The sequence below is a fragment of the Neophocaena asiaeorientalis genome, unplaced genomic scaffold (assembly GCF_003031525.2).
Source record: "Neophocaena asiaeorientalis asiaeorientalis breed wild unplaced genomic scaffold, Neophocaena_asiaeorientalis_V1.1 scaffold134, whole genome shotgun sequence".
NCBI classification, from domain to species: Eukaryota; Metazoa; Chordata; class Mammalia; order Artiodactyla; family Phocoenidae; genus Neophocaena; species Neophocaena asiaeorientalis.
In genome coordinates, this window is record NW_020185339.1 from 4,333,633 (window position 1) to 4,349,970 (window position 16,338).

The window sequence follows — 16,338 nt, forward strand, 5'->3', positions numbered from 1 at the left end:
ACTTATGGAACCTAAGTGTAAAGGTACGTCTAGGCTTTACACTTCATAAGAAAACTGGGACTAATATTCAGAACACTGTGTTCCCTGTATATAACTTTCAAGATGACTTAACTAAATTTTCTTTGATTTCAAACTTAAAAAAATAAGAAACAAAGTTATTTAAGTCTTTAATCATTCTATGCCTCATTTTTATCACTTATAAGTTAACACTAGTGCCTACTTATTGAGGCTACTGTTAGAATTAAATGAGTTAAAGTATGTAAAATAATGCCTGACACTTCATTAATGCGTAATAAAGATGAGCTAGTAGGAATACAAACAGTATTGTAGAAACAGTGGTAAGCATATATTTCCATAAAATACCCAAGTTGAACTGTTATTTCTTGCTTCTAAGTCCATTTATGGAAAGACATTGCTTCCTTCACTATTCACATGGGGAAATGAAAGTTAACATCACTTCTCCAACCCAAAAAATGGGGCAAGAGGGGTCAAGACGGTGTAATGTGAACAGAAAAAAAAAAGAAGAAATAGAGATTTGAAAAGCAGTGCTCACCACAAAGTCCTTCTGTGTAGGATGACAAGTTAAATTGAGAGCCAAAATGAATGTCTATAATCCCTGTAAGATGAGCCCATTTTATGATTAGTCCAGCTGGAGTAGTAATCACATACACTGAACCAGAATCCTCTATGGACAGATCTTGATTTGAAAAAGGCAAAGGTACAGCAATAGAATCCACTTCTACCTAAAATTACATAATGCATTTACACCTATTAGAACAATGTTTATGTTTTAATATACAGTCATAAAAATTAGGAAAATTCAGATTATTCCATTTCTTCTGATTTAACGTAAACTATTTTTAAATGCTTAAAAATCTACTTCTCTGCTGCTGCCACAGTTTCTCACAACTCCTAAGTTCTTTTATTGTTCTTTTGCTGTCTTGCTATAGTCAATATTTGTTCTAACCTCATTGCCCTTTATTTTCTTCAAAACCTAACTTTCTTCTAAGTTATATATGCTTTTTTATGTTTCCCCCAATATATGTTGATTATACCATTACCTCCTAATATAAATTAAAGATAATAAAGTTTTTTTCAGGATGTTTTCTTTAATCTGGGTCCTCTATTTGATCTTCTAAATCAGTGTTTGTTTAATTATAATGTTCATAATAACCATCTGTGAAGCTTGGTAAAGATTAAGATTACCAGAAATTCTACTTCCAAGGTTTGGATTGGATCCTAGATCTTATATTTTTAACACGTTTTCTTGGTAATACTAATATAAGGAATCCAAGGATTTTTACTTTGAAAACAGTGCTTTAAATAACAATGATGACATGGAACCATGAGCTGTAACTAGCAGTAAATTTCTCAGAGTTCTATCTGACTAACCATCCAATTTCTCATCTTTATATCTTCCTCCTCTTGCCACCCTCAAGCTGAAACAGCCTTCTTTGCCTGGTTAATTTCTACTCATTCTATAACATTTATCTTAGGTGTCACCTCCTCCAAAAATATCCACTTGACCCTCCTATAAACTGCATTTTTCAATGACCTGTATCTCTGTTTCCATGATATCTTGGTCATCACTCTATCACTATAGCTCCTACTGCCTTTTAATTGGCAGATAATGACATTTATGCACCCCACACACAACTGCAAGTTACTTGAGATCAGGACCTGTGTCATTTTATCACATAAACTCACTAAATGATTTTTTAAGTTAACAAGTTTTCAACTGAATACATGACCAGCCATCAGTTCAGCTGAGGCCAAAAATAAGCCCTTCCAACCAAATGTTCACAACAACAGCACGGACCAGGTTTGAGTTTAATTTCCCACCCACTTCCTGTTAATATACCAACCTCATTAAAATCAAAGGTATATATAGAAATTCTCGTGTCCAAAAAAGTAACACATTCATATATTTTAAGTTTGACTTAAAATTAAACTTTCTGATATCTTACTGCATTTTAGGCTTGCTTTAACACTGTTTCCAGTCTAGAATGTATGGCCTGTGCTAACAGAATTATTTCCAGAAAGCATATAACATCTCAGCCATTTTGAGCAAAATCTTTATAAATTTTTTTTTTTATGTTTTTGAGAGACCATGTAGACCTGAGTGAAGCATCCAGCTTATAACTCACTCCTATTTGGTAAATATAATTCCTTTGGATAAAGGTTTTTCCTGTAAAATCAAATGGCTCCTTTCCAACTTTTTAATGGTGCATTGCTCTTCTTCAGTTCATTTCAACAAATTTAAATATTCCTTCATTTTTTTAAGCTATCAGTTAATGGTGTCAACATTTCAAAACTACTCTTTCCCTCTGTTTTTCTCTCAGTAGTCTTCCTTCGGGTGTTCTTGGCTGCTACCCTTTGCAACCTTAGGATCCTCTCTTTCACATCATTTCCACTTTGTCTAATCTGAAACACTAAACATTAACTCTGACACTAAGAAGCTTGGCCACTCATATGATCCAAGAGAGCTGTAGCATGTTTAACATGGCTGTTTCAGTTAACCTCAAAAGGGGAGAAACATTTGCAACAGTTGGCATGTTATGGTAGGAGACATATGATAGTATGAAACACATTTTCAACTGTCCATGAAAAGAATGATTAGACATCATAGCAATGAAATTCCACTGATGTGTTTAATTTCCCCTCTTTTTGGAAATAACTGTGCTTATGGAATTTCTCAATTTCATCCATTATGAGGATATGCTTTACTTTGTGTTCCTACCTTTCTTGCTGCCCGATTGACAAGTACGTTATGTAGAGGTGTGGTCAAATTTAACTTCTTAAAACAAAGTGCAGAGATTCTTCCAGAGGAAGCCTTAATTTGAAAGAAAATTGAAACTTTATGTAGTTAAACATAATTTTAGCAATAAACATAAGTAATTCACTAGACATTTTGCAGATACTCACTAGCTTTTTAAATGAGTTTCCATTCTGAAAGAAAAAACATTAAAAAAAATACATTACTTGACTTTTAAAAACATTATTTGGATTAATACTATATGCCTCTAAATATATTCACATGAAACACATTTTGTTTTAAGTACCAGAAGATAAACCTCAGTGAGCTGTTGAGTCCTTTCTTGCTCTGGGAATACCTAATGTTGCAACATACTTCTGCTACTAGATTTATGAAGAAATGACAAAAGAACAGATTATGACTTACCTGATTCATGGAACATTTTTCAATATGAGCAACTATAACTTCTCCAGGAATTCTTACTAAGATATAAGAAGCCATACTATACAATGCTGCATTATTTCCATCAAATGTAATAATGCTGAGTTCTGACAACATGGAACACCGACCTAAAAAGTGGTAGAGAGTAGATTTAGTCTATTAACTAATTATTTGTATTACAGTAATAACTGCTCCTTTAAAAACATCTTTTAAATTAGTCTCCTTATATTTGACAAAAAGCAACTCTAAAAGTTACTGGGAATCAAAATCATAAATCAAATGAAGAAAGTTCAACAATAACTTTGTCTTGATGAGGTGATTGCTTCAAAAAAAATAATAATCTCCCCCGATTAAAAATTCATTGCCATGTAAGGAATGCAGACTTACACGGACATTCCCACTCAGGGCAGCAAATATCTCTGTTCACTTGAACAGCTCTTCCCCGGAAACCACAGTCAGGCATTTCTATGTCCTTTGGGCAATTAAGAGACCAGTTGTACAATTTCCATTCCATATCAAGGCATATATATTGGGTACAATTATAAACAGGATCAAATTCTTGAGGCTGTTAATAAAAAAGAAAATTAATGCATATTTTTCCATTTTCAACTAATGTTTTAATTTTTAAGTTTCCCATTCACATTGCTTATAGTGTACATTTCCTAAATACAAAAGCTTTTGAAAGATGAACAACTAAAATTTCACTACAGCTTTTTGTTGAGGTATCCTCTCTGAAATATTCAGTATGAACTTCATTTAAACTTTACCTTAATATTGATTTGACTATCAGAATTGTCCAGATACCCAACTTCTGAGCAAACTGAAGTCTTGTCCTAAATTGCCTAGATTAGTGCTTTGCAAGCAGACTTATACAGTGGCAGTCAACCTTTCGTATTATGTTGTATAAAGCTAGTATATGATTAAGACTTCTGTTGAGGTCAGTTTTAAAAAAATTACAACTTAATATTATCTATATATTCCATTAAAACTCAAATGTGATATCAGTTTGACAGCACCTGGGTAGAATCATAAATTACTTTTTATATATAGCTCACAGACTTCTAGATAAATAAATAAAAAAATAAATAAGTGGTAGATTTTTTTATAAATTACATTCTATATAAATTATAGTAATAACTATAGCAATGATAAATAATATAACACTTATTACGCTCCAGACGTTGTTCTAATTAGTCTATTTTATTCCCACAAAAACACCCTCTGAGGTAGGAGCTAATATTTTTCCCTATTCCTCAGATAGAAAATCAGGTTTAAGGTCAAATTAACTTGCCCTGAGTTTCATAGCTAGTAGAGTCAGAACTTAAATTCAGGCATTGTTGCTCTGAAGACCAGGGCTCTTAACTACTACTCTATACTGCATCTCAGGGGATGGAGGAAGAAAAATTAACATCTATTTAGCACCTATTATATATCATGCACTAATAAAGTAGCTTTTTTCATTTAATTCTCCCTGAATTTTATGGGTCAGTTTCTATCATTCCAGTGTTATACATGATAAAAAACAAGAATAAGAGAGGGTAAATAGTTTTCTAAATAGTGAGACTATTAAGAGAGGACTTCTCAATTTAAAAGCCAAAAGTAGGCAAATAGTCAAGTTCAGTCTTGCAAAATTTTCTGTGTATAAGTTGTATCAACTCCCAGAAAATGAAAGGAGATAGAAGAAAACTGAAACGCCTAAACAACACCTAAACCACCTAAAGAATCTATACCTTCCACTCTACTGAAAGAATCTTTAACAAGGTCACCAATGAACTCCACATTGCTAAATTCAATGATCAATTCTCAGACCTCATCTGGTTGACCTGTTAACATATTTAGTATAGCTTATTACTCCATCTTCCTTAATATTTTCTTTTCTTGGCTTCCAGATCACCTACAATCTCCTCCATTTTCTCCTAGCTCAGTGGTTAATATCCTTTGCATGTTTGTCATTGTTTCTCAATCTGTTGAAGTTGTAGTGGCCCTTCTCTCTTCCCTGTCTTCACTCAATCCCTTTGTGATCTCATCTAATCCCACAATTTTAAATACCCTTCATCCACTGAGAATTACAAAAATTTCATCTTAACTTGATCTCTACCCTAAACTCCACTTGTGTTCACCAGATCTGTGTACCCATAGCTTTTTGATGTCTAAGAGGAATCTTAATCTTTACGTGGCAAAACTGAACTCCTGACTCTACCCACCCCAGACCTTCACTTCCCACAATTTCCCCATCCTGATCAATGCCCACTTTAAACTTCAGTTGTTCAAGGCAAAACTCTTAGAATCCTTAATGCCTCTTTTTCATTCACACCTCACATCTAATTCTTCAGTAATTTCTGTAGCCTCTACCTTCAGAACAGATCCAGAACCCAGACATTTCTCACCATCTCCAATGCTATCACCTGGTCCAGATCACCATCAGTCTCTTGCCTAAACTCCTGCAATAGCCTCCTAACTGGTTCTGTTGTCTCTTTACACCGTACTCTCAACACAGCAGCTAAAATGATCCTGAAACAGATCAGATGATATAATTCCTCTGCTCAGAAATCTCCCTTTTCTCTTCCTGTGTCATTTAGAATGAAAGCCACAGTCTTCACAATCATCCACAAGGCCTTACATAATCTAGTTTATTTCCTACTATTATTACATAATCTAATTTACTTCCTACTATTTTACTCCATACTATTTTACTCCTTGCTATTCTTTTATTGTTTTAAGATGTTAGGTACATTCTCAGCTCAGGGCCTTTGCACTTGGTTGGCCCCTCTGCCTGGAATGCTGTTGCCCTGGTTCTTTGCGTGGTTCACTCTTTCACTTCTTCAGATTTTCTGCTCTAAAGTAACAGTCACTTTCTCAGTGAGGTTCAGTGAGGATCATTTCATTGAAAATAGTTTTATTTTTCTCCTGAGCAGCAATCTCTAGCGTTTTACATAACTTGGTAATTTATTTTGCTTATTGGCTGCTTCAGAATCCAATAAAATGTAAACTCCATAAAAGCAGGAATTTTTGCCTGCTTTTATATTGCTTTATTTATGGTACCTGAATAGTTCCTAGCCAGAAATAGTGCTAAATAAAAATTGGTTGAATAAATCATTGGTTTATCAGAACAAGTAGCATATTTGGAGTAAGGAGATAATTTCTCAAGTTTCAGCCAAGACAATTACTAGCTCTGGGATTCAATGACCTTATCTTTTTTTGCTTACTAGTATATATTTGTCATCTTGCACAGTGCCCGGCATATAGCAGCTGCTTAATAAATATTTTTGAATGCCCGAAGAGAAGCCCACAATATGCTCTTTATTATTATAAAGAATTGTTATTATTAAAGAATTATTAAAGAAACATAATTATTATTAAGTTAATAAATTATCCAATAAATAAATCAATAAATAAAAGTATTAAATTATCACACGTAATTATTATTACACCTAACTATCACACAATTACTACTATTAAGGAATCATCCTTAAGACTTCATTTGCATTTTATTTGTTTTTCTTAGTGTGACCAGAGTCTAATTACTAAGAAATATCTGACAGTTAAGGAAATAAAATTGCTAAAATGTAATGCTTATTTAATTTAGCAAAGAAAGACTAGAGAGCATACCAAAAGAAGTTTAATAGCATCTGGATAGTGATACAGAAACATGAATAGACACAATAAGGAAATGACAAACAGCTGAAGAGATTACTCAGTCATACCTCACATTCCAAACCTGGCGTAGGTGTTAGCTTGTCAATCGCAGTGAAGTCTGATGGAGTAATCATTTCTGAAGGAAATGAAGAGGTCCCCTGCATTAGTGGAGTGGTATTGATCATATATAAAATTCATTTGTGATAGAGACCATGCTAAGAAATTTTAGATAGATTATTTCATTTAATTCTAACAAGAACCCTGTGAAGTAGATAATAATATTATTGTCATTTTACAGATAATGAGACTAAGGTTGTAGAGAGGTAAGCTGGTAAGTGTCAGAGGCAGAATTCGAACTTGGCAATTTTGATTCCAGAGCACTGGCTTTTAAGCACCATCCTAGAAACATCTTCAGTGCCTTGTTGGTGTCAACACAATTGTTTGAACAGGTAGAAATATCAATAGTATCACTAAAGATTGCTCAGGAGTTACAAATTTTGTTGCATTTCTAAAATGAGTAGTGAGGTTGATTCATTTCCCTGGTGAATCTCTAAAATGTTTTCCTTGCAAGCAGAATAGTTGATGCTGTGGATCATTGGAGACCTCAGTTGGGTGTGGCGAAGGAGTTACCCATGGAAAGGGAAAACACAACTGGTAAACACATTTGTAAGAGTTCTTCCAAAGCTTTTTGTTAGTACTAAAGGTATCTCTAAAATATTCAAAATCTGAAGGACTGTAGAAGAGTGAAAATGAATGGCTGAAATTTTGTCTAGCTGTAACTGCAGTGTCCATTGTTGATACCATCTAAAAATGACTATATTAGTTTCCTATAACTGCTGTAAACAAATTATTACAAATTTAGTGTTTTGAAACATCACCAAATTATTATCTTGTGGTTCTGGAAGTCCGAAGTCCTAAAATCAAGATATCAGCAAGGGCTGTACTCCTTCTGGAGCCCCTATGGAAGAATCTGTTTCCTTGCCTTTTCCAACTATGGATTGCCTGAATACTTTGACTCATGGTCCCTTCTTCCAACTTCAAAGCCACAGAATAATATCTTCAAATCTCAATTTCTCTCTCTCTCTCTTTCTCTCCCTCCCTCCCTTTCTCCTTCCCTGCTGATTCTGACATCTGACATGTGACACCTTCTCTGACTCTGACCCTCCTCCTTCTCTTTTATAAGGACCCTATGATTACATTGGGCTCACATGAATAATCCAGGATAACTTCCCCATCTCAAAATTGTTAACTTTATCACATCTGCAAAGTCCCTTTAGCATGTAAGGTCCCATATTTATAAATTCTGGGCATTAAGACATGGACATCTTTGGAGGGCCATTATTCAGCCTACCACAATGACATTAGACAAAACTTTTATTTTTTTGTTAAATAAATTCCATAAATAACCTTAATTTTGTACTTATTTTATGGCTTCTAACTTACAAAATAAATGAAGTAGAATAAAAATTCCCATTGCTTGGTCCTATAAACAGTGTTCATGGTATATTAGATGTTGTATCTTCTAGAGAATATGAAATTTTTACAGACTTAAATACCTTCATTTCCATCATCATAAATGTTTGAGCAAAGTAATAGGAGACAAAGTTCCAGCCCAGAGCAAGCACAGAGTCATGAAAAATTCTGATAACTGGGGGTCTGAGTGGTCTCAGCGATAAAGTAGTCCATTGTTTTCTAAAATCATCAATGGGTTATAAGCACTGTCTTGGGGTAGAATTATAATAATCAAGCTTGTCATAATAACTATAGCTTTGTAGTAAGTTTTAAATTGCAAAGTATGAGTCCTACAACTTTGTCCTTTTTCAAGATTATTTTGGCTATTCTAGGTTCCCTGCATTTCCATATGAATGTAGGGTCACTTTGTCAATTTCTGCAAAGACGTAACTGGGATTTTGATAGGTATTGCATTAAATCTGTAAATAAAATTTGGGAGCATTGTCATTTTAGCAATATTAAGTCTCCCAGGAACATGAGACGGCTTTCCATTTATTTTGATCTTCCTAAATCCTTCAATAACATTTTGTAGTCTTCATTGTACAAGTCATATACTTCTTTGGCCAAATGTATTCCTACATATTTTATGCTACTGTAAATAGAATTGCTTTCTTCATTTCATTTTTAGATTGTTCATTGCTAGTACATAGAAATACAATTGATTTTAGTCACTGGTCTTTTTTTTCTGTAAGCTTGTTGATGTATTACTATTTGCCCATTAATTAGTGCTAACAGGTTTTAGTGGATATTTTAGAATAATCTGTATACAGGATCATATCATCTACAAATAAAAATAATTTTACAGGGTAGTTTTCTTACTTCTGAGGGTCATGGAGTAAAATCTATCTCCCCAATATAGTGACCACGGTACTTTAAATTGTTTTAGATGTTTAAAATATACAATGACTATTGATTTGGGGGGATATTACAGAATGCAAAGTAGACAGCAGTACTTAGAGGAATTAACAGTGTATGTCCCAGATTTAGTACATGCCGTGTTATTCTAAACTTATTCACTCCGTAGATTATACAACACAGGGAAAGTACTACCAGCCCCTCTCAAAATATGCTTTAAACTATACTAAATTCACTGATGCCTAAAATTTTACAGCAGTAGAGTAATTCCTCATCTCTACAGTGCTAATAATAAGACCTCTCTCTTAGCTTTCTCATAAAGATTAAATACATGCAAAGTCCGTACTCCAATGCCTGACACATAGTAAGTACTCAGTAAATGGTTGCTATTAAGAATAGGAGTAATGAGTTGGGGAGGAACCAAGACGGCGGAGTAGAAGGACGTGCTCTCACTCCCTCTTGCGAGAACACCAGAATCACAACTAGCTGCTGGACAATCATCGACAGGAAGACACTGGAACTCACCAAAAAAGAAATCCCACATCCAAAGACAAAGGAGAAGCCACAATGAGACGGCAGGAGGGGTGCAATCACAGTAAAATCAAATTCCATAACTGCTGGGTGGGTGACTCACAGACTGGAGAACACTTATACCACAGGAGTCCACCCACTGGAGTGAAGGTTCTGAGCCCCACGTCAGGCTTCCTAATCTGGGGGTCCAGCAACGGGAGGAGGAATTCCTAAAGAATCAGACTTTAAAGCCTAGTGGGAATTGATTGCAGGACTTGGACAGGACTGGGGGAAACAGAGACTCCACTCCTGGAGGGCACACACAAGGTAGTGTGCGCATCGGGTCGCAGGGGAAGGAGCAGTGACCCTGGGGTGACTGAACCACACCTACCTGCTAGTGTTGGAAGGTCTCCTGCAGAGGTGGGGGGTGGCTCTGGTTCAATGTGGGGACAAGGACACTGGCAGCAGAAGTTCTGGGAAGTACTCCTTGGCGTGAGCCCTCCCAGAGTTCCCCATTAGCCCCAACAAAGAGCCCAGGTAGGTTCCAGTGTTGGGTTGCCTCAGGCCAAACAGCCAACAGGGAGGGAACCCAGCCCCACCCAACAGCAGACAAGCGAATTAAAGTTTTACTGAGCTCTGCCCACCAGAGCAACAGTCAGCTCTACCCACCACCAGTCCCTCCCATCAAGCTTCTTAGATCTAGCCTCATCCACAAGAGGGCAGATAGCAGAAGCAAGAAGAACTACAATCCTGCAGCCTGGCATGATATACAGTGGCATGATATACTCTACCCGGCAAGGATCTCATTCAGATTCGATGGAGAAATCGAAAGTTTTACAGACAAGCAAAAGCTAAGAGAATTCAGCACCAACAGACTGAATCAGGAAGAAATAGAAACTATAAACAGCCCAATCACTAGTAATGAAATTGAAACTGTGATTAAAAATCTTCCAACAAACACAAGTCCAGGACCAGATGGCTTCACAGGTGAATTCTACCAAACATTTAGAGAAGAGCTAACACCCATCCTTCTCAAACTCTTCCAAAAAATTGCAGAGGAAGAAACACCCCCAAACTCATTCTATGAGGCCACCATCACCCTGATACCAAAACCAGACAAAGATACTACAAACAAAGAAAATTACAGACCAATATCACTGATGAATATAGATGCAAAAATCCTCAACAAAATACTAGCAAACAGAATCCAACAACACATTAAAAGGATCATACACCACGATCAAGTGGGATTTATCCCAGGGATGCAAGGATTCTTCAATATACACAAATCAATCAATGCAATGCACTATTTTAACAAATTGAAGAATAAAAACCATATGATCGGCTTTCCCTGGTGGCGCAGTGGTTGAGAGTCCACTGCTGTTACAGGGGACATGGGTTCGTGCCCCGATCTGTGAAGATTCCACATGCTGCGGAGCTGCTAGGCCTGTGAGCCATGGCCGCTGAGCCTGTGCGTCCGAAGCCTGTGCTCCGCAACGGGAGAGGCCAAAACAGTGAGAAGCCCACGTACCACACAAAAAAAAACCATATGATCATCTCAGTAGATGCAGAAAAAGCTTTTGACAAAATTCAATAGCCATTTAAGATAAAAACTCTCCAGAAAGTGGGCACAGAGGGAACCTACCTCAACATAATATTGGGAACACTGGACAGCTACATGTAGAAGAATGACATTAGAGTGGCTTCCCTGGTGGCGCAGTGGTTAAGAATCTGCCTGCTGGTGCAGGAGACACAGGTTTGAGCCCTGGTCCGGGAAGATCCCACATGCCGTGGAGCAGCTGGGCCCGTGTGCCACGACTGCTGAGCCCATGTGCCACAACTACTGAAGCCCATGAGCCTGGAGCCCGTGATCCACAACAAGAGAAGCCACCACAATAAGCATGCACACTGCAACTAAGAGTGGCCCACACTCTCCACAACTAGAGAAGGCCCGCACACACCAACGAAGACCCAACGCAGCCAAAAATAAATAAATTATTTTTTTACAAAAAAGGAATGAAATTAGAACACTCCCTAACACAATACACAGAAATAAACTCAAAATGGATTTGAGAACTAAATGTAAGACCAGACACAATAAAACACTTAGAGGAAAACAAAGGAAGAATACTGAAATAAATCACAGCAAGATCTTTTTTGACCCACCTCCTAGAGTAATGGAAATAGAAACAAGAATAAACAAATGGGACCTAATGAAACTTTAAAGCTTTGGCACAGCAAAGGAAACCATAAATAAGATGAAAAGACAACCCTCAGAATGGGAGAAAATATTTGCAATGAATCAATGGACAAAGAAGTAATCTCCAAAATATATAAACAGCTCATGCAGCTCAATATTAAAGAAACAAACAACCCAATCAAAAAATGGGCAGAAGATCTAAATAGACATTTCTCCAAAGAAGACATACAGATGGCCAAGAAGCACATGAAAAGCTGCTCAACATCACTAATTATTAGAGAAATTCAAATCAAAACTACAATGAGGTATCACCTCACACTGGTTAGAATGGGCATCATCAGAAAATCTATAAACAACAAATGCTGGAGAGGGTGTGGAGAAAAGGGAACCCTCTTGCACTGTTGGTGGGAATGTAAACTGATACAGCCACTATGGAGAACAGTACAGAGGTTCCTGAAAAAACTAAAAATAGAATTACCATATGATCCAGCAATCCCACTACTGGGCATATACCCAGCGAAAACCATAATTCAAAAAGACACATGCAGGGCTTCCCTGGTGGCGCAGTGGTTGAGAGTCCACCCGCCGATGCAGGGGACACGGGTTCATGCCCCGGTCCGGGAAGATCCCACATGCCATGGAGTGGCTGGGCCCGTGAACCACGGCCGCTGAGCCTGCGCGTCCGGAGCCTGTGCTCCACAACGGGAGAGGCCACAACAGTGAGAGGCCCGTGTGCCACAAAAAAAAAGATTGATGACTAATAAGAACCTGCTGTATAAAAAAAACAAACAAACAAAAAGAGAAACAACTAATACTAAACTTTCTTTGGGTTATTTGTATGGAAATATGTTAATATAAATGATTCAGACATTACATGAAATTTCTAAAAATCTTATATGTTCTGGTATAATGTTATGTCATAATTCTAGTTATTACTTTAAAATGTATATCTCAGAAATAACTAAATTTCCTTGTCAACTGCATTATTATGAACTTTCATCAAATCTTTAACCGTGGTAATTTTTAAGTCTTTTGTCATTTACAGACAGTTCTGGGTGTACTCTGATGCTTTTGCAAAAATGTTCCTATAAAAGGGTTTCATAGTCAAGGAATTCATGGAAAAGACTCTGACAAGTACAGGTTTCTGGTAACTGACTATACTGCTGAACTGAATGAATAAGCATTTTCAGAACTCTAATGGAAAACTGATGAATTCATAAAAGTGCTAACAAAAGATCAAGATAAAAAAATGAATTACATGGGACTGAGTGAACTGGTGAGGATGATTATAATCTTTGTGACTTTCTGTTTGATTAAAAAAAAAATCCCACAAGGACTCAGAGACAAAAACTATACAAATCAATTTTCACTGCAAAGTAAAGGAGCTGTTACAGTGGAGGATTACTGGACTGAATGTCAATATTATGACATAGTATGAGCGTGTTTCGTGTTTGGTAATTGCAATCATTGTTGCTTTTGTTGTGGTCATGCATTTACAATGCTTGGTGTCAGTTTATTTATCTCTTGTAAAAATAAAATACAGTGTGTGTGTGTGTGAAAAAAATAAAAATAAAATAATAAATATCATAATTGAAAAAAAAAGAATAGTAGTAATAGCAATGATTGTAGCGAGATTATTATTTGGAAGATGTCACAGGACTTATTAAAATCCTCCAGTGATTCGCCATGGCCTTCAGAAAAAAACACAAACCCAACAACTTTCCTCATGGGCCGTTTGTGATCTGGCCTCTAAACATCTCTTCCAGACCATCTCTTGGCACAATTCCCCCACACCACACTCTCAGGGTGCGATGACCTGCTTGAAGCCCCTGTGTGACGGGTTCCCTCTCGGCTGCAGGCCTTTGCACGTGCACACACTTCCTCCTTCTAGCTATCCACCTCTGACCTTCTGTTAGCCAACTGAGACCACACGTCCAGAATAAGACCCTCCTGCTTACCGCTTGGACTTACTCCTACCGTAATATCACAACAGCCTATGGACTATTCGCTGTTTCAGGGTTGGAGCTGTGACTTGTTCACCATTCTCCCTTCCTCCCCCCTCCCCACCCCCAGTGTCAGGACAGTACCTGGCAGTGTTGACACTCAATGAAAGCTTGTCAAACATATTTAAAGAATAAATATCTGAATTTTTCTAAATTATAACCCCAGGAGATATAATACATTAGGTTTGTCAAGCCTCACTGTGAGTGGATTTATTCAATCCTTTCCTGAGGCAAGTTTCACAGTGAGGGAGCGAAGTGAGGGTTTGAGGCCAGAATGCCTCCTCCAGAGGCTGTGAGAGGACACAGGAATGAGAATAAAAGTGCTAAAAGGATGACTTCATTTGCCTTAAAGTCTCTTCAGCGTCAACTTAGTCACTGTGAAAATTTAATCAGGATTTAGCAAAAGCTAAATTCTAGGCAAAAACGTGAGGGAAGTTCTTATTATCTATACTAACTGAAATGGGACAGGGGTGGACCAAATGTAGAAGCCATTCTGAAAATGTGGCTTGTTGATCCAGTGAACAGCTACTTAGTGAGACCAAAGTGACTGCTGGGTTCTCTCATGGATGGGATAGTACTAACAACACCAGTAGCTGTTTAAGAGTGCCAAGATTTAAATTACATGATGCTAAGTTTAGTGTCTAAAGTTGTAACGATACCTGTAAACATGGGTAGAGATGGCTTACCTGGAGGAATTAATGCTGGTTCTGTGGGAATCAGAGGTACGCCTACAAAGAAGCAAAGATACTCTTCTTTAATCTGTTTTGCTTAAAGTGAAGCCCACATAGTTCATATAAGGATGTTTAGCTTTAAGGAAAATACTTTGGGAGAGAGGTTGCAGAAGGAATGTGAGAGCAAAGACTTACATGGTTTAGAAAGTAATTCAGAATCCAAAAACTTTGAAAAGGACAATGAATAAGAATCTCATGAAGGTTTATTGTCTGTCTAAAACTTTTGTTTATAGTCACTTGCCATCATATAAAAAGTATTCAAGTATTTTACTTTTCAGAATAAGCGAAGTAAGGTTCACACTTACAGTCTTCTGGGTAAACACATTTGAGAGTGACTTCATCAAGGATCATAGTTTTAGGGCAGTAGGGCAAGCATCCTTCAACCCTTTAGATAAAAAACAATTAAAGTAAGAAAAAAATTTTAATATAAAAATATATTACATTTAATATAGGAAACTAAGATACAGTTTTCCTAAAATTCTTCTATTCTCCTTGTCAAGCACTAAGCAGTGCTCTGCTTGCTGTTATTCCATCATACCTCATTGTATGAAATCACAAGCTAGTGGATGATAAAGAAATATTCATGATTGAGGCAGAATCTGAACACAGAATTTTCAAAACATACACTTATGTTTGGGACACACTAAGGCCATGTTCTATAATTGTGATTTTACTCTATGTTCATCATATCGTTACTTTCCTATACTCCCCAACATATAAGCAGAGAGACACACTCTTTGAATATCCATAAGGATGTTGGTAGAACAAAAACAGAATGTTCAGGGGCTCTCCCTGCTTATTATTAAGCCCTGAAGTCATTGAAAAGTAGTTAGAAATCTCTGGGTGGCAGAGATGGAGGTGGGACATGGTTGCTCTTCTCTGAGAACAGGGAAGGGGGATGGCAGAGGCTGCAGTTCTCAAGAGCCTCAGGGCCTGTGCCCAAAATAGTGGCCGTGCTCTGGGAGGAGGTGGTTGTATATGAGCCTAAGGAGACTGAATTTGAAGCCCCAAAACGTCTGGTCTTGTGTGTGGCACATGAAATCAGGAGGCCCACATTTCAAGAAGCATGGGCTTGGGAATCGGGGACCAAAAACAGGCAGGACCATCCTGAGTGCTTATCCTCTAAGGGAATGAAGCCAAGATAATGACTGAGGTAAAGTCTCCCTTCTCGTCCAGTTGGGGCTCAGAGTCCAATTTATTCTGATGCAAAAGAAATATATCCTTCAGGTACAACCAATTATTAGATTCATACCTACTAGAGAGAATTACTGTACACATAGTTTTAAAAAGGCTTGCTTATCTGCCTCCCAAATACACCAGCAGGCTATGATACTATTTTTAATATTTTAAAATGTTTCCATTTGCCTTATCTATAAAGTAAAAGATTTGGACCAAAAATACAGCCCCTTTCCAATTCACTTGACACTAGGGGCACGTGTTGCCACCAGAGGGCACTCTTTCATGGAAGGAAATCCAAAACCAAGAAAAGCTAATTTCTCTTTTTAACAGAGACCCTTTGGCCATCTCTTGGATACTTCCTTCACATATTTTTTTAAAAAACATTAACAGCTCAGCTTATAAGACCAATTATTTATTTCATAAAGTGAACTTAAATAATAAAATTTTAACCAGTATATGATATTCCTATCCTACTCTAAACTCTGTCAAGCAAAAAAGAAAAAGTTACTAGATTAC

General features: G+C 37.0%; 1 protein-coding gene across 1 annotated transcript in view; it reads right to left on the reverse strand.

Moving 5' to 3' along the window:
- The window catches only part of OTOGL (otogelin like), a 143,443-nt gene that overhangs the window by 32,109 nt on the left and 94,996 nt on the right, over positions 1 to 16,338 (reverse strand). The window contains 9 exon segments of the mRNA XM_024737005.1: positions 554 to 743; positions 2,741 to 2,833; positions 2,926 to 2,949; positions 3,182 to 3,324; positions 3,584 to 3,761; positions 6,901 to 6,968; positions 13,702 to 13,707; positions 14,572 to 14,640; positions 14,949 to 15,028. Coding sequence (XP_024592773.1) covers positions 554 to 743; positions 2,741 to 2,833; positions 2,926 to 2,949; positions 3,182 to 3,324; positions 3,584 to 3,761; positions 6,901 to 6,968; positions 13,702 to 13,707; positions 14,572 to 14,640; positions 14,949 to 15,028 — 851 coding nt within the window.